The sequence below is a fragment of the Diplotaxodon limnothrissa genome, linkage group LG1 (genome assembly GCF_057381915.1).
Source record: "Diplotaxodon limnothrissa isolate DT_005_m linkage group LG1, D_limnothrissa_male_GT1.1, whole genome shotgun sequence".
NCBI classification, from domain to species: domain Eukaryota; kingdom Metazoa; phylum Chordata; class Actinopteri; order Cichliformes; family Cichlidae; genus Diplotaxodon; species Diplotaxodon limnothrissa.
This window is the reverse complement of record NC_140596.1, coordinates 15,382,455-15,404,041: the sequence shown is the minus strand read 5'-3', so window position 1 is coordinate 15,404,041 and position 21,587 is coordinate 15,382,455. Positions and strand designations below refer to the sequence as shown.

Below are 21,587 nucleotides of genomic sequence, written 5' to 3'. Positions count from 1 at the left end.
AGCTTAACAACAGGATCAAAAAGCACTGCTCTGTCATTTAGCATAGCAGTAGTAGCCACAATGTGATTGCAGGTTGCTGCTTACTAATTCATTGTCTTATTATTCTTTCCACCTTCTGCTGTTACAGTGCATTAAACACAAGCTACTGTGCTGGAGTTTCAATGATTTCGTTACTGCTGTTGTATTATTTACAATATTATCTTATGTGCATTTTAATATGATACCAATGTTAGATTATTTTAATTAATTATTTTAATATTTGACTAGGGACAAAGTTAAACTAGAAATCACTTGCATATTTACAAACATTATGAAACACTGAAGGACGATACCGCTCTTGGGTGACAGTCACTATCCATAGCAGCTGATACATATGCTTTCTAATGGTCATATTACTGCTTGTAAGCTTCACTGAACCAGGAAAAAAGGACTCTTTAAAAGTATCCTTTGCCAAACCCGGCATCATGTTTTTTGATGAAATTGTGAAATTGTGTTTCCTGGGGAAAAAACCTGCACAGGCATGAGGAGAACATTCATCTAATATGCTGTGTGTCAAGCATTTCTTAAAAAAAATTGATCCGTCAGGAGTAAAAATGAACGTTTCTTACTGAGGAAAGGAATTACCTGACTGGCTCTCTTGTCTATCATCAAATTTAAGACACATCAATTTAAATTATATAGCCTCGAGAGTGTTATACACCCATGCTAACTGTGTGGGTTTGTGTGTGTGTGTGTCTGAGTCTCGTGTTCTTCAGGCTTGCCAATACTGACAGCATTAATATTTCAGCTAGTAGGTGGAACAAAGTGGATACTGTACTGGATTCCCATAACAGACTCACTCACCTAGATACAAAAGCCCGGACACTCAGATAGGTGCAAAGACATGCAAAGGCCCACGGAAATGCGCTTCCACGTGCTTACTCATGACATAGACGAACACAGTTTGTGGCCTGTGGGGAATCGTGGCTGCTATTAAAAATTGATTAGCTGTCGGACTATTATTTCACCCCAAGGTCAACTCACAATCTGTGAGTGAGCACATGTGCAAAATGCTGGATACAGAGATTAAAGAGAAGGAAAAAAAATCTCAGTCCTTCATTGTCATTCAGATACAGAGAAGAGTAGATATAAAAGTGGGAATAAGATAAGGCTTTTCCTTCACTAGATAAGAGATGAGACGAAGATGGGTTAGAGACGGGGAAGGAGTAGACAAGTGAAAGCTTCCCATATTAGCCTTTGTAACACTTCTAATAAAATTTCTTATCCTTCTTCAGGTAACTCTATGTAGATCACATATAAAACTGTGAATGAAGTGCAATAGGCAGCTCAAAAGAGGATATGTACCCCTGGGGCAACTGTGACAGAGGACGCCATCGGAACAGAGGACGCCATCATCTACCTGCTCAATCGTGTCTACACCCATCTGGACCAGCCGGCGAGCACTGTGAGGGTCATGTTTTTTGACTTTTCCAGTGCTTTCAACACCATCAGGCCGACCCTCCTGGGTGATAAGTTAGCAGCGATGCAGGTGGATGCTTCTCTGGTGTCCTGGATTGTTGATTACCTGACAGGAAGACCACAATATGTACGTCTCCCACAGTGTGTGTCTGACAAGGTGATTAGCAACACAGGGGCACCACAGGGGACTGTCCTCTCCCCCTTCCTCTTCACCCTCTACACCACAGACTTCAGCCACTGCACAGAGACCTGCCATCTTCAGAAGTTTTCTGATGACTCTGCGGTGGTTGGATGCATCAGCAGGGATGATGAGACAGAGTACCGGGCTGTGGTCGACTCCTTTGTCACGTGGTGTGAGCAGAATCATCTGCAGCTCAACGTGGCAAAGACCAAGGAACTGATCGTGGACTTCAGGAAGACCAGGAAACACTTGACCCCTGTTTCAATCCAGGGGGTCAATGTTGACATTGTGGAGGACTATAAATACCTTGGAGTACACATTGACAATAAACTGGACTGGGCTAAAAACACCACAGCACTTTACAGGAAGGGCCAGAGTCGTCTCTATTTTTTGAGGCGACTGAGGTCCTTCAACATCTGCCAGAAAATGCTGAGGATTTTCTATGAGTCTGTGGTGGCCAGTGCGATCCTCTATGCTGTTGCATGCTGGGGGAGCAGGCTGAGGGTCGCAGATGCCAACAGACTTAATAAACTGATCCGTAAGGCCAGCAATGTTGTGGGGATGGAGCTGGACTCCCTCAAGGTGGTGTCGGAGAGGCGGATGCTGTCCAAGATAAAGACAATGTTGGATAACACCTCCCACCCACTCCATGACATGTTGGTCAGCCACAGGAGCTCGTTCAGTGAGAGACTGAGATTACCGAAAAGCACCACTGAACGACACAGGAAATCATTCCTGCCTGTGGCCATCTCCCTGTACAACGCATCCACTTAACACACTGTTTGCTGCTACAACTACACATGTTTCTTTTCCAAATATTTATTTATAAGTGACTTATGTATGTATGTATGTATATATATGTATATATTGTACTATTCTTAGTTAGCGTATTGTCTGTCTTGTCTTAATGTTGGTTTAAAATGGAGCACTGTAACAAAAAATAATTTCCCCCAGGGATCAATAAAGTATTCTGATTCTGATTCTGATTCTGATTCTGACATACTCATGTATTTCTAAGAGTAACAGTACGGCTTTGAATGCTGCTCACGTGGCTAAGGAAACAGACATATGACACACAAGAATATTTTCTCCAGACTCGACTGCAAAAACAAAAAAAAGAAAAGGTCCAATATTTTCAGATTCTTCCCGAAAACTAAAAAGACAGCGAATGCACGCAGTTTAGAAGTGGAGAATTATGATTCCATAATCTAGCAGCGATACAAGCATTAGCTTATCTCAACTGCTAAACGACACTTCTGATGACAGCTGGTGATAAATCCATCATGAAACTCACAGCTTATAAAACTAATTTTGGATAGTCAATTTAAGATGCATAGAAAGTCTTTTTAGTGTAACTTATCTTTCTTAATTATAGATGAAAATCCTTTTTATCCAATCGCTGGAACTCCTCTGCAATTTTTTTATCTTTGCTTTTCATCTGACAGCTTCAAAGATGATAATGTTTCAGTCTCTGCTGAATGTCAGTGTACTCTATAGATTGTTTCCTAAGTGATAAAGCATATATAGTTTAATTTCCTACCGATATACATCTCTCCTTGCTGTTAGTGCTCTGAATGGAAAGTTCCCAACAGACTGATTTGATTAAAATGAGATGGAGCTTACCAACATGTACAGAAGCACCGTGTATAGAAACAATATGACATCCCTAGATAGAGCAAGCCGGACCCCTCTCTCTGTCTTTCTTTCTGCAGCACACACGTACTTCTGACCTGCACAGGTTGATTTCCCCTGGCCTTAAATGTGATGTCTCAATCTGTTTGGTGCCATATTAACATCGGGGAGAACACTAACCCCCCATAACACTCACGGGCAGGCCCATGTATTCTGCAGGATGTATCGTACACGTTTCCACCAGGGGCTATGCTGCTTCCTTGACAGCTTTCATTGTACACTATAATCCCATGAATATGTGAGCATGCAAGCCCATGTGTGAGCGTGAATGTGTGCAAATGCCATTTCAGCAGGGAACCAACCCCCACCGCAGGTGACATTTTTACTAGAGAAATGTCACCACAGCCATTTTCTTCCCATATGTTTGCGTGAGCATGTGTGCACGCAAGTGTGTGTGTGTTTGTTAGTGTCAGAATATGAATGACTGTATGTTTGATTAGGTCTTGGCAAGCTGCAATTAATTTCAAAGGAGAGGCTTGTTATACTCCAAATATTAGAATATTGCCTTGCTTTTGTACCATTTTCCTTCTTTTTTTATAACCCATTTTTATCCTAAACAAAAAAGCAGATAAGAGAAAAGAGGTTTATCTTTGCAAAAAACACAGAATTGGTTGTTTCATGTGTATGGAAACTAAGATGTAAGTCAAACACTTGTGGTTCAACTTCCATTCATTTTCTTGGTTATGAGAAATTGTTCTCCTCCTCTGTTGCTTTATCCTGAGCTAAGCTAACTCCTATCTCCTGGTGCAAACTTAGTAAGTATACGGTGGACACTGATCTAATAGATTATCAGAGTTGAATCAAAGCAGGTAGTCTGATTGTAGAGCTCCAGGAATAGATACAGGTTTCTAATAGTAATCACTGTTCTTCCAGTGGCATGTTTCTGATGGTAAAGGAGGTCCACAGAAGACTGCTCTGTCTCTATTCCTGTTCACCTTGTACACCTCAGACTTCAGTACAACTCCCCTCCAGGTCATACCACCTACAGAAACACTAACGATTTTGCAGTGGTTGGCTGTATTAGTGATGGGGAGGAATTATCTTCTTCTGAATGTGAATTTAGTCCAAAGAGACGGTGATCAATTTCATAAGGAAAAGGACGTTTAGGAAGGCTGACTGTGATTTTGATATGATAACAAAGATATGATTACTGATTCATCCAGCACCAATTTTCCCACTTCAACATAATAGGTAGTACTGCAGCTTAATGCTGGTTTCTACTTGTGTTAAATGGAAATAACCAGAATTCTATACAAATATATATGTGAAGCCAGCATGGCAGTGCTTAATACTGCATTTCATCTCGTGACCACTTAAGGCTGGCTCAAGTGAGTGAATACACATTTAAAATTGTTATTAAATAAATCAAATCAAATAACTGTGGCAGTTTGTGCTTCGGTTTTGATTCGAAATGCTAGCATTTCATTAGTCTGTTGCTTCAGCACTTATTAGAAGGTATCCGAACTTGTGTAATAAACTTGTACAGCCTTCCCATCTAAATATGGCTCCAAAAAAAACAACCCTCAAAAATGTGGAGTGAACAAACCAGTACATCACATGATGATGGCATGTCTATCTGCTGCTGACTGACTCTGTTTGCATCTTCCTGCACTTGTAGTTTGAGTGTAACTTAAGTCCCAAGAGAAAACAATAAACCATGAGATATTTTTAATAGTTTAGAGATATTGCATTAATACCATTATGTTTGTTTGTTCATTTATTTATTTAGCAGCAGTAATCTTGTTGTAAAAAATTGTTCTTGTGAAAGCCCCACTAAACACCTTAAGGAAAGGTATTTCACAACAGAAGAAACCCTACATACCGTACGTGGTAGGGGGCTCATAGTTGGTTTAAATTAGTTGTAATAGAACACAGTTTGTACACATCTATCATGAGGTAAAAGAATATCAAAGTGGGGTGAAATGGCAGAAAATATATTGAGCATATAAAAAAATGTCACAGAGGCTGTGAAGAAGGTTTTGGTGTACGTGCTTTCTGATGTACACTTTGTATGAGGCTTCTGTTCAGGGGTCGATCTTATAATCATTTGTTATGTTTGTGACTATGGCTGTAAATATGTGAGCATGAATCCATCTCCTTGACAACTGAGAAGACATCTGCCATCTCCATATGGAGAGAAACAGAGAGAAAGATTCAAAGGAGGGACAAAGTAGAAAACAGAGAACACAAAATAATCAGTTAGAACAATTAAAAATTATATATTTAGATATTTTTATATTTTTATCTTTAAAGTTTAGAGAAAGCTTCTTTTTAATTATTGGTGTTTCCCATCTTTTATTTGATACCAAAGACGAGAAATGAGAATACCACAGTACTGAGAGTTTTTGAATTTTAGACTGTAGGAAAGGGTTCGAGTTCTCAGTATTTTATGGTTTTTCTGACTAAATGGGTGTAAGTAGTATCCTGCATTAATTTCACAAAGTAAAATTTTATTGCCTCATTATAAATGTAATGGAACTGACTTGAGACACTGGGCTTGGGTCTCATCTGGTATTTGATATGAATGTCACACAGAGTTAAAATGACACGATGGCAGAGTGCCCAAATGGTTGCAGCCCATGGCACATTATTGAAGGTCCCTGGTTTGGTAAAGGCATTTATAACCCTCCTTTCTGTCTTCCTACACCTGCATCATCCTACAAATTATGTCACACATGCACAAATGTATAACAGATTAATAAACAGATAAGACCTGGTAGAAAAAATATGCACATCCAGTTGTGCTGCACACCGATTTTATGCTTGTGTCTGGTGAGCGCACACTCAAAAGCACAATGGGACAAGTGGGGTCTCTTTCTTTCTCTGCGTGTGGTAATGGACACTGCTGCTTGATGTCTGATTTTGTCCTCCATAGTCATTCATTTTCTAGCAGGAAGGACACACACATACACGCCTCTCACTCAAACTGTGGAGGAGGGGGCACTAAAAACTCATTACATGGACGATCAATATTGCACACACTTGAGAACCGAGTGTGTGTTTGCCCCCTCTACTGCATCCACAATGCACACATGTGCGCACACACATACACATACCATGCTGGCAACAATGACAGATGACTTTTGTCAGCCTGATATGTGTTACCGTGGTAACCGGTAGGTTACATTTTGGTATGTTACAGCAGAGGAGACACACACACGCATGCCAGTAGACACATTTAGATAAATGAGGCAAGGTCACGATAAAATACAGCAGCTTAATATTTGATCAAATTTGAATACTTTGAGGACTGAACTAGCTCTTAAAACCAGATCGTTTTACAGTTGCCAACACAAATGTCAATGCAACTAAACATGAAAAAAAAAGAAAATTAATACTTACAAATACCTCCCCTGGGATCTCTGACCCTTTTTTTGTTTTGGGCAATCAGATCACAAGTGGGAAGCACTAAATACAAGTGTAAACAATCTGCAAAATGGACTGTGATGTGATCGCTTAAACCACTTGCCAAGGTGGTCGGGGACACATTCACTGCATATCTTTTGTAATGTAATCACTAATAGGTCCCGATGCATCCCCAATAAAGATATAACAAGTAAATGCTGTTAGTGTAGGTGGGCTGGTATTATTATTATTACAGTTCATTAAGCATTTTGTTGTCTCTGCTCTTCCTCACTTGACTGTTGAGAGATGGATGTTATGACTGTGCACAATACCCTGGGACCTTCTAGTGAATGTGACCTAAAAGAAACTGCATTTAGGCATGAAGACAATCTCCTGAAGCTCAAGCCGAGCATCAGATTGGGGAAGAAAAGGTCATTTAAGTGGCTTTGATCATAGTTGTTGGTGCCAGATGGGCTGCTCTCAGTGCTTCATGATCTGCTAACCTACTGGAAACGGCCCCCCACACAATCATCTGTAGAGTTTACAGACAGAGTGGTACAAGACAGTAGTGACAGAAACCACGGTATGCAGAAAAGCATCATTTAACTATAACACACTGAACCTTCAAGCACACGGGCTACAGAAGACCACAACCGCTGCCATTCCTGTCAGATAAGAACAGAAAACTTAGGCTACAATGTGCACAGGCCCAGCAAATTCAGACAATAGGACAGAAAAATTTTGCTTGGTCCGATGAGTCTCAATTTCAGCTGCAACATTTAGATGGTCTGGTCAGAATTTGGTGTAAAATGGTAAATGGCCTGTATTTGTATAGTGCTTTACTAGTCCCTAAGGACCCCAAAGCGCTTTACACATTCAATCATCCACACATTCACACACAGGTGATGGCAAGCTACATGTAGCCACAGCCACCCTGGGGCGCACTGACAGAGGCGAGGCTGCCGAACACTGGCGCCACCGGGCCCTCTGACCACCACCAGTAGGCAACGGGTGAAGTGTCTTGGCCAAGGACACAACGACCGAGACTGTTCAAGCCGGGGCTCGAACCGGCAACCTTCTGATTACAAGGCGAACTCCCAACTCTTAGGCCACAATCGTAAACTACATGCTTGATTCAAATCTTCTATCAAGAGCTCAGGTAGTGGTTTGGGGAATATTTCCTTGGCACACTCTATACCCTGTAGTACCAACTAAGCGTCATTCAAACACTACACGCTATCTGAGTGTTGTTGCTGACCATTTCCTTCCCTTTATGACCACACTACATTCTTTTACTGTTACCTTTCCAAGTCCAGGAGTATCTTTGATCTTGTTTGCTGCACGGAGGAGACAAGGTGGAGCTGGGGGAGGAGCCATCAACAGGGTGGAGCTAAAATTGGTGGGAAATAGGGGTGGGTCACATGATGGCGATGATGTCACTGTAGCTGTGAGCGCAGCCGTCTTCTGCTTCTTCTTTTTGGACGCTAAGCTCAACTTCTGAGCAGCTCTGAGAGAGAGAAAAGCAGAGAACAAAAGGAAGAAAGAGAAGGAGAGACAGCAGTCAACCTGTCACATTATTATGCTTAAACTACACTGTGACAAAGTCAAAACAAACAGCAAATATTTTCAGGAGATGGATGGTGAAAGGAGAGGAGGGATGGGGGCACGCATGCATGCACATACAGTGTGACTCTGCACACATCCTGATCCAAAGTAAAACAAATATGCAAAACCCAACCGATATCCTTCAGCTCATGCACACACAAAGTCATGAACACATGTACACACAAGCATATTCACATTGCTGTTTACATATGTAGCAGCATCTGGATGGGGAGTGGTTCATTTCCCTTCTTGCTACACAATTCCCTGCGGCATTCAGCTCAAAAGAAGCCACCAGAAATTATATTTATATATACTCTATCTCCTCTCCTCTTTCCTCTCGTTTGTAGCTTTAACTTCTAAACTTCTAAATCTCACTTTCACTCTCTTTCTCCTCTACTTCTGCTCTTGCTCTCATTTTTCTACCTGTCTGCTTCTTTCAGAACAATTGTTTCTCGTCTGAAACGTTTCTAACACTCCTCTCATGCTTCATTTCCTAGCAGAAATACCTCATATACATATATAACAGTCTGGATTTCTATATGAAGCACAGCAACTTTCACTCGTTTTTTCGTCTTTGTCAAGACAGTCGCGTCAAATCAAGTCAAATTGTTTATCTGAATAAATTTAGCTTGAAAATATACGTTTGCTGATTTATAATGAATGTAATTACGTCATTATTAACAACTGATGAGCACCAATCTCTGTCAAATAACTGTTTCTACTTGGTCAGAGTCCTGTGCAAAAGACCTGTTCTACATATTCATATTTCCTAATGCAGATGTATATTTAGTATATTTTTCTAAAGCCAAAGAGCTTCAATATAACCTGGGCTGAGCTTAAAGGCAGAAGAGAGGTTATGTGAGAGTCATTTTGAGAGAAAACTGAGCAAGTCTCCAAGCAAAAATGTGCTCGAGTGATTTACGTGATCTACATTTGGATTAGTAAAGAAAGAAATTCTTGAGTTTGAGCTTTTGCTTCTTTAACTTCAATTCAACAAGCCACAACTGAAACTGGCAGATTACCTAACAGCATTAATAATGTGATACAAATTAAAGACCTCCAAAGGGCCACAGGCAGAGATTTCTGCTCAGTTTTTATTCAATCTATCTTCATATATATTTCCAAGATAATAAAAAGAGAGAAAAAGAGAATGAGAGACCTTGCACTCTGGCACGCTCTCTGTCAAAGAGCCATATTCTCACACCATTGGCTTTCAATTAACTGCGGCAGGTTACAGAAATGAGAGCAAGGGGGAGAGTCAGCGAAAAGAGAGAGACTGAGAGAGAGAGGAGAGATTCGGTGACCCGTAGAACGATGAAGCATTTCACCATTTGACTAACTCCCTGGAGATTTGGGTGGGAAGCTGTGTGTCTGTGTTCCTGACTTTGAATATGTGTGTGAATGCATACTGTTTGCAATAAACCTCCATGAGAAGACTCCTAATTGGTTTTACACTGTGTGAAAGTTAAGCTTACATACTACAGCAAATGCAATCATAAATAATTACAGGTTTTCTCATGATATCAATATAACAGTGTACTGCCCGTGTAAAATGCAGAAGATTACATAAAATGATTTACTGTGTGATAAAAGTAATAATGGACTCAAAACTGTGGATCCATTCTGTTTATATGGTGGCATGAAATGATTTTTTGGGGGAAAAAACTATCTTGTAATTTTCACAGGAAAACAACTGTAAGAAGAAGCTGGATGAGTTGCAGGATGCGACACGACAATGATGGATTTATGCATGGTTACTCTGCTGCCTACTTGTAACACACAGTGCTCGCAGATGAACTTTTTTTTTCTTCTTCTGTGCCTAAATGCTCATTTGTGAAAGGGCTGCTTCTTGGACAAAGGATTTATTCTTAATTCTTTTCTTTTTTTTGACTGTTTTTATAATGCATCCCTTAAATCCTCCAGCCACATCAGTTTCAAAATGCACACATGCATCTATTGACATGTTTGTATCAGTGCTATTACCCTCTTATTATATCCTCTCACCCTGACTAGTTTAATCTGTGGCACAACTGAAGCATGGTGGACACACCTAACTGGTGCCATTTAATGACAAGTGGCCTGGGATTTGTCTAAGTGGATCTATTTCGATCTAACCCTAAAGTGAAGGGCACTTGTTTTCCATCCATCAGCTGTTACATCCCTTCATCCTCTTTTCCATTACCTTAATTCCTCCACTCTTCTCCGGCTTTCGCTTCCCTCCTATTACTTCAATCCCGCTCGCTCTAAACCATTCCCTATACCTTACCCTTTATTTTATTCCTCTCTCATTATTTTTTATCCTTCATGCTTTGCTGTCTTATTCTCTGCCCTCTATATAGCCACCCATCCATCCCACCATCCATTCAGCCTTCCTCACATGTATTGATTCTCTCAGCCACCCATGCCTCTCATCCTCTAGGTCCCTTGTTAAAAAGCAGCACAGGTCACAAACAGCCCAGCTAATAACATGCTGCTGCTTTTGCCTTTTTCACCCCCTTCCTTTCACACAACTACAAAAACTTTCAATTGAAATGCACACACAGCTGATTTATGGCTGCTGTCCCTCTGACTGTGTTGTTGGTTGAGTGGCTAATTACATTCTTTTTAGCAGACTGTCAGTAGAAGACGATACAGGGAGAGACAGAGAGCGATGGCGAAAGTGTGAGAGCACTGGCTAAGAGGGACAGGAGACTGGCTTTACCGACGTTATCTATTGACACGTACATGCAATCCACGACTGACACACTCCTTGCTCTCAATTAAGACACTGCCATATAATCTGCAGTGTATTATCACTTCTTTTTGCACATCTTTTTCTTCTTCTTCTTTTGACTGCTCCCTTTTTGGGTTGCCACAGATGACTCTCCTCTTCTATATCAGTCTATCATTGTCCTCTGTCACACCAACCCTCTGTGGCTTTTCCACTTGTCCTTCTGCCTGGCAGCTCCATGTTCAACATTGTTTCCCCATTATAGCCACCATCCCTCCTCTGCACATGTCCAAACCATCTCAGCCTTGCCTCTCACCACCTGAGCTCTCCCTCTGATATACTCACTCCTAATCGTGTCCATACTGGTCACTGCCAATAAAAACCTTAACATTTTCAGCTCAGCCACCTCCAGCTTGGCCTCCTGTTTTTTTTATTAGTGCCTCCATCTCCAAATTATACATCAAAGCAGGTCTCAGTACCATCTTGTAAACCTTCCCTTTCACCCTTGCTGCTATCGTTCTGTCACAAATCACCCTAACACTCGCTCCACCCACTCTACCCTGCCTGCACTGTCTGTTGCTTTAGATGACTAACCCAGGCGACTGTATTAGCACGCAAGGCTGCATTATAAAATATCAATACACATTGTGTTCAAGTCAAGACATGAAGACAAGTCAAGTCAGTTCATTTGTATAGGTCAATGGAAAGATGATGAATGAATTTATGATGTCTGCTGCTCTTCTGTATTGTGTCTCCTAACCAAGCAACCAAAGCCTCCTTTGTTAAAATGCCCACCTTCAGCTATGAAATGAAGAATATGTAGCTTCTGCTACACAGAAAAAAATGCATTTTACATAAAGGTCTATAGAGGTTTCCAAGGTCATACACTGCTTATTAGTTCATTAGCTCATCAAGTCTTTGTTTGCCTGAAGGACATATAAAGAGTTTTAGCACTACGCCTCGTTTCAGTGTGTTAATAATATGGTGTGTTAAATCACTGTTTGCAAGCTGTCGGGCCTTAAACGGAAGGAATGAAAGGCAAGAATGTGGGCTAGTGACGACACTTTAGAGCAAATAGGCCTCTTCCTCCATATGTCAAAATAAAAGTTTAAAACACACACGAGCAAAACAGAAACCATAAAATGTGGTCCCAAAGTGAGACAGCTGATATGTTAATTTGTTTACCACTATACTCATATTTTAATCATCAATCTACCATTGTGATGTCTAATTGGTCCCCAGTTATCATTTGATGGAGCACTTCTTTTTAAAGAATACAGAAGAGAGATAGTGAGATGTAAATGAGACAGCCCCCCCCCCCCCCCAGTCTCACTGCTATCCTCCATCCAAAATAACAACGCCCTACCAATTCACCAATTCACCTGGGACCTATTCATTTAATCGGCTACCTCCAGCACACACACACACAGCCAGCCAAAATCCCCAAAGATCCAATCCCCGGAGCATGCAGTAAAAAATTCCTTCACTGATAGAAACTCCCTTCCCCCAGTGACTAAGAGCATGCACACACCACCGCATGTCTCTATCCTCTGGCCCAGCAACCCTCTGGGGACAATGCAGCACAGGGAAGATGTAGTGCTACTGCGTGAGTGTGACATATTCACAGACAGATTGCTACTAATGAAAGATATTACTCACATGCACATTAGCAAAGGTAAAGGAAAGGTCAATGTAGAAACTGAGAAACTGTTAATAAAACGGGGAGAACAGGAGAGTTGTGAAAGAACAATAGGAGAGGAAGGAAGGGGATAGAGGAAGAAGAGAGCAATTAAGGGAGAGAAAAAAGAGAGGCGACAGAAAGAGGAGCCTGAAGGAAGATAGGGGATCAGGTGAGTGGAGATATAGCGGACACAGGGATTTTGCCATGTGCAGACAGTGAGCAAGGGGGAAATTGTGTGCGTGTATACCTGTGTGTGTGTGTCTGTGTGTCTGATAAGAGTGTCTGTATGCAGTTCACATCTGAGAGTAAAGACCAAGATAGGCAAAGGATTTACCACCACTGCATGGCTGCATCCACTGAAGGTAAACACACACAGAGTCAAAAATCAGAGGTGACACCAGGTGAGCACATTGGTATTTCTCTGCCAATTAAACCGAATTCCTTCACAGACACAAAATACACAAATAAAACAGACCCACTGACACTGACATCTACAAACACATCCCGGCAAACCATTAAACAAACTGGATTCTTTCACTTACAAGGTTCACGCTCATAAATTGACCAAAGACAGCTGGCTTTATGTTTGTAATGTCAACCAGATGTGCGTGGGTTTGTGTAATATGGCCTTGATACTCGGCAGTTCATGGGGTCAAAGAAGGGAGCGCGTGCATGTGTTTGGGTGTCTTCCAGTACAATTTACGACCGGTTGCTAGTGCTTTGAAAGATAGACAGCATTATGTCTGCACCACTGATGCCCGACACTTATATATCAAACACAGGCACACACATTTCATTATCTGCAGATTTAGAGGGGAGAAGACGCGTGTGAGGGAGTGAGAAGGAAAACCATCAGTATCATTTAAAATGTGATTTAAGGCAGCTCATTAGATACGACATGTCAGCAATGCTTCAGACACTGTGACACACTCATGGTGCGGTGTCACCCATGAATAATTTACTCGTTCATTTTGAGCTTGCCATGTTTTTTCATCAATAATTTACCCATATTACCCGTGTCTTATTTATGTTGTGCTGCTCTGCATTTCTCCAGATTTGATTACACAGTTCATCGAAGACTGATGACTGGATCGTTGATAGACACACAACCCAACCAAGAGATAAGTGAGTACTCTTTTGTGCATTATACTGTATAATAGTATTCCATTTTCTCATCACCTTTATCTTACAATGAGATTATTTGTCAGCCCATTATTTTAATTCCTCCTGCTTCATTGAACCAATTGAGAATAAAGAGGCGACGTCCTGAATGAGGGGATTTCTGGACCTTTAAACTCAGAACAAACTAAACTAAATGATGAGACTTGCATAAATGAACTAATGAGTTTGCCATTTCTGTGCAACAATAAATCTACTACTCTACAAAATGCCACTGAATCCCAAGAAAGTGATGGTTGTGCGATTAAATGAGATCGGTAGTGCTGTGAGTAGGGCTGCCACAAACAATTATTTTGATAGTCGACTAGTCACCGATTATTTTTGCGATTAGTCGACTAATGAGATCATGCATCCATTGGAAGTAAAACGTACAGCTTATTGCACCAGCAGCATCTGCTCTTATATAAATATCATTAGCTTACAGCTTGAAGTGTTTACGGTATGTGCTAACTAAAAATAAAGACAAGATGATAGTTTATTAAAGTTTAATGAAATCTGCAGATTGTTTCGTTGGAGTTTAATAAACTCAGTCTCGTTTGCTCCTTGCTATCTAAAATATAACAGGACACCGGAGTATATTCTCGAGCATCTCACACTTCTGATAATCAGTTGTCTGCTTGACGTTTATTCAGCTGTGTAAAAACTATAACTTTATTTCTCAGCCAAACCGATTTACTCAGGAATAAATAAAATACAAAAAAAAGCCAAACAATAACATTTCTACGTTATCTAAGTGACTCATATATCGTGTTTAACCTGAGTAGCGAAAGACGGCGGTGGCTTTGAAAACGATTTGCAGGGAGTCCGGTGTTCTCACGGGCTCTAGTGAGCCTTGAACCCCGGCTAACTATCAAGCTAGTGGGTAACAGATGTCTCCGAAAACGTCGGAGCGCTTTTGAAAATATGTGGTGTCTTGATAAACTGAGCAGATATTTGAGGTTTACACAGCTACATTATCGCATGAAAATATGTTAAACTTTATTTTGTGACCCAAAAAGAATAATAAGAGTAATATTAAAACTAACTAGCCATTGTTGGCAACTGGCTACAAGACCTGGGGCTTCCATACAGCACCTGCATGTGGATCAATAGCTTCCTCTCGGGCCGTAGACAGAGAGTCAGAGTTGGCCATCACACATCCTCAGCCCTGAGTCTCAGCACTGGCTCACCCCAGGGCTGTGTGCTCAGTCCACTGCTCTACTCTCTCTACACACACGACTGCACTCCTCGCCACCACAGCAACATCTTTGTGAAATTTGCAGATGACACCACAGTGGTGGGGCTCATTTCCAAGGGAGACGAGTCTACGTACAGAGACGAGGTGGAGCAGCTGACGTCATGGTGTAAGGCCAATAACCTCCTCCTCAACACTTCAAAAACCAAAGAACTCATAATAGACTTCAGAAGGAAAAAGGCAGAGATCCAACCACTATTCATAAATGGGGACTGTGTAGAAAGGGTGGCAAGCTTCCGCTTCCTGGGAGTCAATATAGAGGAGAACCTTTCCTGGAGTGTGAACACCTCCGAGCTGCTGAAAAAGGCCCAACAGAGACTGTACTTCCTGAGAATTCTCAGGAGGAATAACATCACACAGAGACTGCTGGTGTCCTTCTACAGAGCCACCATTGAGAGTGTTCTAACTTACTGCATATGCATCTGGTACACTAGCTGCACAGGGGCTCAGAGGAAAGCACTCCAAGGGATCATTAACACCGCCCAAAAGATCACTGGCTGCCCTCTCCCCACACTGGAAGTTCTACACAACGCCCACTGTTTTAAAAAGGCCCAAAACATCATAAAAGACACCTCACATCCTGGCCACTCCCTGTTCGAACTGTTGCCCTCAGGCAGACGGTACAGGGCAATCAGAGCAAGGACTAATAGACTCAAACACAGCTGTTATCCAACTGCAATAACACATCTGAATACTACAAAAAAATGTCCATCACGCCACTCTTGTGTTAATCTATGCACGGTCTGAAGCATGTGTGTGGGAATGTATGTGAATGTTTTACTGTTATATCTTATTAGTATTTTAAGTATTCTATCTATTTTATTTATTGAATTTTATTGTTTTATTTATATTTTGATATTGCTAGGGATGATGCAATGATCGGGGACCATTCTTAATTTCGTTGTTCTCATGACAATGACAATAAAGTTTCTGATTCTGATTCTGAACTGCGCTGGGCCACACTATGAATTGTGGGACACAGCTTCTTCTTCTTCGGGGTTTAACGGCATCTGGCATCCTTGTACATGCAGTGCTGCCATCTTCTGTTTCAGTCCGTTATTACACTCTTAAATACTACTACTTATTCATGCGTCTTTTGTGATCTTACAAAGCTTCAAACGACGCGTCGACTATTAAATCAGTCGTCGACGATTTTGATAGTCGACGTAATCGTGACTAGTCGACTAATCGTGGCAGCCCTAGCTGTGAGTATGCAGATTCCCTGGCTTTCCGTGCTTTAGTCAAATTTAAATACAAAAGAACAAACGCAGCAGATGTTCAGATATATTTACAGCTCTGGAGAGAAATTCAATACTGCACCTGATCACGTTTAATTACAATGCCTGCTTGTTGGAATGATTCGTGGAGTGTATGGATCAGATGAGAGAGGTGATCTTCTTGGCTTTCACTCAGTGCGTAAAGTGAATCTTACCTGGCAAAGAAAGAGGCAGCGGCGGAGGTGGCAGTCGCTGCTGTGGTGGTTGCAGCTGGAGTGTGAGAGGGAGAGTTTGTATGTGATGATGAATTTGTGTGTGAGGGCGAGTGTGTGTTGTAGCGGTTCAGGGCAGCTTCGGTAATTCCCTCTCTGGAGACTTCTGAGATCATCTGGGAGATCTGATGAGAGAGAAAGACTTTTTTACTATAATTGACAAAACCAACAAGAGTTAAATAATAAATAAAAATACTAATTAATTAACAATATCCACAGGGCCTGGAGACTTAGACACTGTTGATGGGAACTTCACATTTCATTACATGATAAATTATGCAGTAGGAATGAGACAATTTCCAATTTTTGGGAGGCACTGCTCCGAGGCTGGTATTAACGTGTTGCTGTCACACACAGAAATTATGACTTTAGTGGAGACTGGACAAAATTTCATAGAGATTTGGAAAGATTGTGTGCAATTAACAACATTAGTGTTAACAGTGAGCGCTAACAATAATTTTCACAGCAGTGGCTGAAATGTGAAAATGTAAAAACCCATCAAAGACACAGTGAAAGAGAACAAGAACAGACGACTGAAGGAAAATCAGAAACAAAGACTGGCAGCAGAGTCAGTATTTGCTGCTCGCTTCTCCCACCCAGTCAGACGTGATAAGACTTTGTCTCATGAATACTTTGATTGTGCTAACTTTGTGCATGTACTTCATGACAAACAAACTGCACGCACACACACACACACACACACACACACACACACACACACACACACACACACACACACACACACACACACACACACACACACACACACACACACACACACACACATGACTGCTATTTATCTCTACCCTTGTCTTTTCCAGATGGTCAGATATGAGAACACAGTCTGGTTTTCCCCACCCATTTTGTTTCCTGTTGAAGGATAACTTATTGCATGCCCCTATGTGTGTGTGTGTGTGTGTGTGTGTGTGTGTGTGTGTGTGTGTGTGTGTACAGAAAACCTCTCTAGTGATCAAAGTGAACCAGCAGCAGAATGTTGTCTGCATCCTAAACAGACATAAACAAAGAAACAAAGACACTCTCTCCTTGGTTTCTTTCTTTCAACCTCATGTATACTTTTGTCAGATCGACCCTTCCTTCTTCTCCTCGCTACTCCCTGTTTTTATTAATAATCTTAACATATCTAGCTGCATTCTCTCTGCAGGGTTGTTGTGCCATCATAAGCTATATCCATATTTGTGATTTATTATTAGATCAACGCTCGTACCATTTGCCTTTTATTAGACAGAAGAAAGACAGCGTGGATAAAAAGGGAAAGCCCTTTGTACTCATAATGCTCTAAATAAATTACATTTGCTTTCTTGACTGAGTTACTGTTTTTATCAAGTGCACAAGACAAACTTGATGTAATGTGTAAGATACAGAATCTGAAATGAAAATACACTTATTGAGGTGGAATGGTTGCTAAAATAGTTACTTTAGCACTCCTCTTGGAGTGGCAGTAAGGCTTTTTACTTCTGATAACTACAAAAAATACATTTACATAGCTAACCTGCCATATCTAATCAGTTAGATATATTAGATATCTAATGTTTTGTTTCAGGGTTCACATGGTATCTGTGGAAACTTTTCAAGCTACCTTACAGCAGTACAGTTCTGCACTGAGTGTTGTCATGTCCATCACAAAAAATTGATGTACGGTAGTTGCTTGAGACAAAAAATAAGTCTCTCTTTATTTCTCTCTTTCTCTCTCTCTCTCTCTCTCTCTCTCTCTCTCTCTCACTCACACACACACACACACACACACACACGTTAAGAAGAACTGATATAGCACAATTAACTGATTTGAATGTGAGTTTGTTACAGCTGCATGTACTCTATGCCGTATGTGTTTATGGGTTTGTGCATGCATGCGTGTGTTAAAGCAAATCATTCATGACACAGATATGGATTATTGATTATAGTTCTTTATGTGCTGCCTACATCAAGACAGCAAAGCACCTAAATCATGACCACACACTCCAATAAAGGAATTATAGCTTTTGTGTGTGTTAATGGAAGTCCCTTTGAATATGTCTATATGTGCTCTTGCCATGCGTGTCTCTGCATATGTGTGTACCTGTGCGCTTAAATCAGCTCCAACGTGTTTATATTTATTGCTGAGGGCTGCTGGGGTCCAAGCTCACCACCTGCTGCCTTGATAAATTACCTATTGTAAATGAGATGCCTCTATAGTTTATATACCACACACCTTTGTACATTTACAGCTGCTTCAAAAGCTCTGACCTGGCTTGGTGCTCCTGCATTATTAAACGAGCTGCGAACATATGAAATGAAGGTCCAGCGAGCTACAGGACTACCTGCGCTTTTGTACTGGCTACTCATAAATTCTGATGAATAAAATAAGGAAAACTACTAACACAATGTAAAAAAAAACCCACTGTCCCACACAATGTTATTATGCAAACTAGGTGGTTTAATAATGTATAGCTTTGAGTGCTGGTGCTGCAGTTCAGACCACCAAGGCTGGACAGACATAGAGACACCAGTTTATAGCCTACAGTCACTGCATATGATTTAAGAGTCCACAGCTATGATACTGGCTCAGGGAGAGTCTACTGAGAGTGTGCAATATGTTTAGTGGTGCTATGATCTAAAAGCCTAAATCATGGAAACATGTTGACAATGGCAGTGCTAATGTGTAGCAGGTTAATGTTAATGTTAGTGTGGGTAAACACAAGTATAGCTGAGGCTGATAAAAATGTCCCTTTTGAACTTACCCAATCTCACCTCTCACCAAATGTGGTGTGTCTTTGGTCGGGTTAGGCATTGCTCTTCTTTTACTAAATTAGTGCTCAGGTGACCTGTAAGTTTTGGCCAGACATGCTGGCATTAACAGGAAGAAAGTTCTTTACGGTGACCATTTAACTTTTAAAGCAGACCCTTTCTTTAAAATATTGTCATGTTGCAATACCACTTACACTTTACTGCCATTCACACTAATCACAGCAGAGCCCCTGACTATCACCAAATGTGGTATAGCTGAGCTGTTTGCACTGATGTTCTTTGTAATCTACCCTTTTCATTAACATGTAATTTCCAAAAAGCAGCAAATTCCAGAGCTAAAGTAACAGTGAAAGTGCCTTTCCTCAAATTGCCACCTAAGGCTGGCTATAAAAGTGAGTCAATCCTTGGACATTCCTGTTAAAATGCCCAACTTTACAATGGAAATTATATGTTTATAGCCTGGTATTAAAAAAGGTTATTGTCTGTGTAGCTAATTTCCTCCCTTTGTAGCAGCTGCATGTATTTTAAGGTCTAAGCATCACATAATCTACTAGTTTGCTCTCTCCACGTCTGAGGATTTTTGTGTTGTCCATCTGAACCTCTCCTCTTAATTGGCTCACACTCTTGGGTTTGCTTGGTTCAGCTCACTGTCTGGTCTCAGCAACTGTTAACAACAGCATTATACTTCTGTCCTCAGCCTCCACACCTTTTTTGTAGCTGACTGTGTGTTCCCTTGTGTTACATCTGAGACTTTGCCAAGTGCTGTTATTGGTTTGTAATGGGATTTTTTTTTTTTGTGTGTGTGTGTGTGTGTGTGTGTGTGTGTGTGTGTGTGTGTGTGTGTGTGTGTGTGTGTGTGTGTGACTGCATCTGTGCAAATAGACTAATTCAGTTTTATTGTACCACTGAAGCAGAAGCAGTGAACTACCTTTTCTTTTACACAATTTTCTCATCTGTTTCTCAGAAGACGGATCTGTTTCTTTAGTTATTTTGCACTTGATGCAATCGCAAGTAAATTTCTTTCAGTTATTGTAACCTTTCTTTTTACATGTTCATGGCTGAATAAATATTACACTTGAAATTCGTGTTGACACTCTGAACTGGCAGCTGGGGCAGGACCCTCCTTTATATCTTTCCGTTGTGCTTCCTCATGTCTAGACAGAGCTGTAACAGAGTCTGAGCTTTGACTGACAGGTGCACAGATGTAGGCAGCTGTAGCTGATATCTGTCTGCTAAGCTTCACCTCTTGAACTCGTCCTCTTGCGTTGTTAGTGTCATTTATTTGAATTACCTCCTAATTATTAATCAAACATTTACTATTAATTAACTACTAATTAAACTACCGTCAGGGCTAAAATCATCATGAGATTTCAACAGTTTTGCTGTGTTTCTCTGTAGCAGTGGTGTGGTAATGGGTGCCTTATCTCTGTCATTAAGCCAGTCACTATTTGAGAGCTGTCATATTAATCCTACATGAGTGCTGCGCATACAGAAAATTGATGGTCACCTGGCTAAAGCATTTACATAGCATTTTGGATAAAGTACTCATTAAAGTAAATTATGTCCCATTCAGATTTCCCCACAGGACACAAAGGCTGAGCTGCTGTCTCTATACTTTACAATAAATTAGGTTATCCTACATTGAATGAAACTTTAATGATTCCTGTGGGGATATTAGGTCACAGCAGCAGATAAAAGGAAATAGATAACAGCAGGACAAATTGAGATGACTGAGGATAATGCAACAGCCAGAGGTGAAAATAATGCAGCTAATCAATGAAAAACACAGCATCTGACTGTGTTTTTACAAAATAGCCTGATCCTATGACTGTATCAGTCAATGCGGGACTTTGACAAATGTGATATTAGATTTTCCAGGTTATTAAATTAAAAAAAAATACAATAGCACACTATACTTCTGTAACTTTTACACTTTTCCTCTATATTATTTCAGTAATCCACATCTCTCACTCCCCTCTCGGAAAACAATAACAGCTGACCAATTCATCTTCATTACATCACAAACACCATTTCCCCAGCATTTACCTTACTCATCAGTCTCTCTTATTTTATTCTTTCTCATATTACAGGCGCCCAAAATACAATCTGCACCTTCAGTTTTGTATAAGGGGAATAGAAATTGTGTGTTGTGTGTCCACACGCGTGTGTGGTCCTGTCTGATCTTATCGGTGCAATAAACACAATCTGTAAAACCATCTAAGCACTTACTTGAGTGGTTTGGCGGAAGAGAGAAAGAGGCCGCTTGTT

At 40.8% G+C, this 21,587-nt stretch overlaps 1 protein-coding gene across 4 annotated transcripts in view; it reads right to left on the bottom strand.

Moving 5' to 3' along the window:
- Positions 1-21,587, bottom strand: part of kif26ba (kinesin family member 26Ba) — a 104,646-nt gene that overhangs the window by 36,950 nt on the left and 46,109 nt on the right. For all 4 annotated transcript variants that reach the window (XM_085369874.1, XM_085369947.1, XM_085370006.1 and 1 more), the window contains exons 4-5: positions 16,518-16,699; positions 7,979-8,183 (exon numbers count right to left, since the gene is read on the bottom strand). In XM_085369874.1, coding sequence (XP_085226000.1) covers positions 7,979-8,183; positions 16,518-16,699 — 387 coding nt within the window. The remainder of the gene's footprint in view (positions 1-7,978; positions 8,184-16,517; positions 16,700-21,587) is intronic.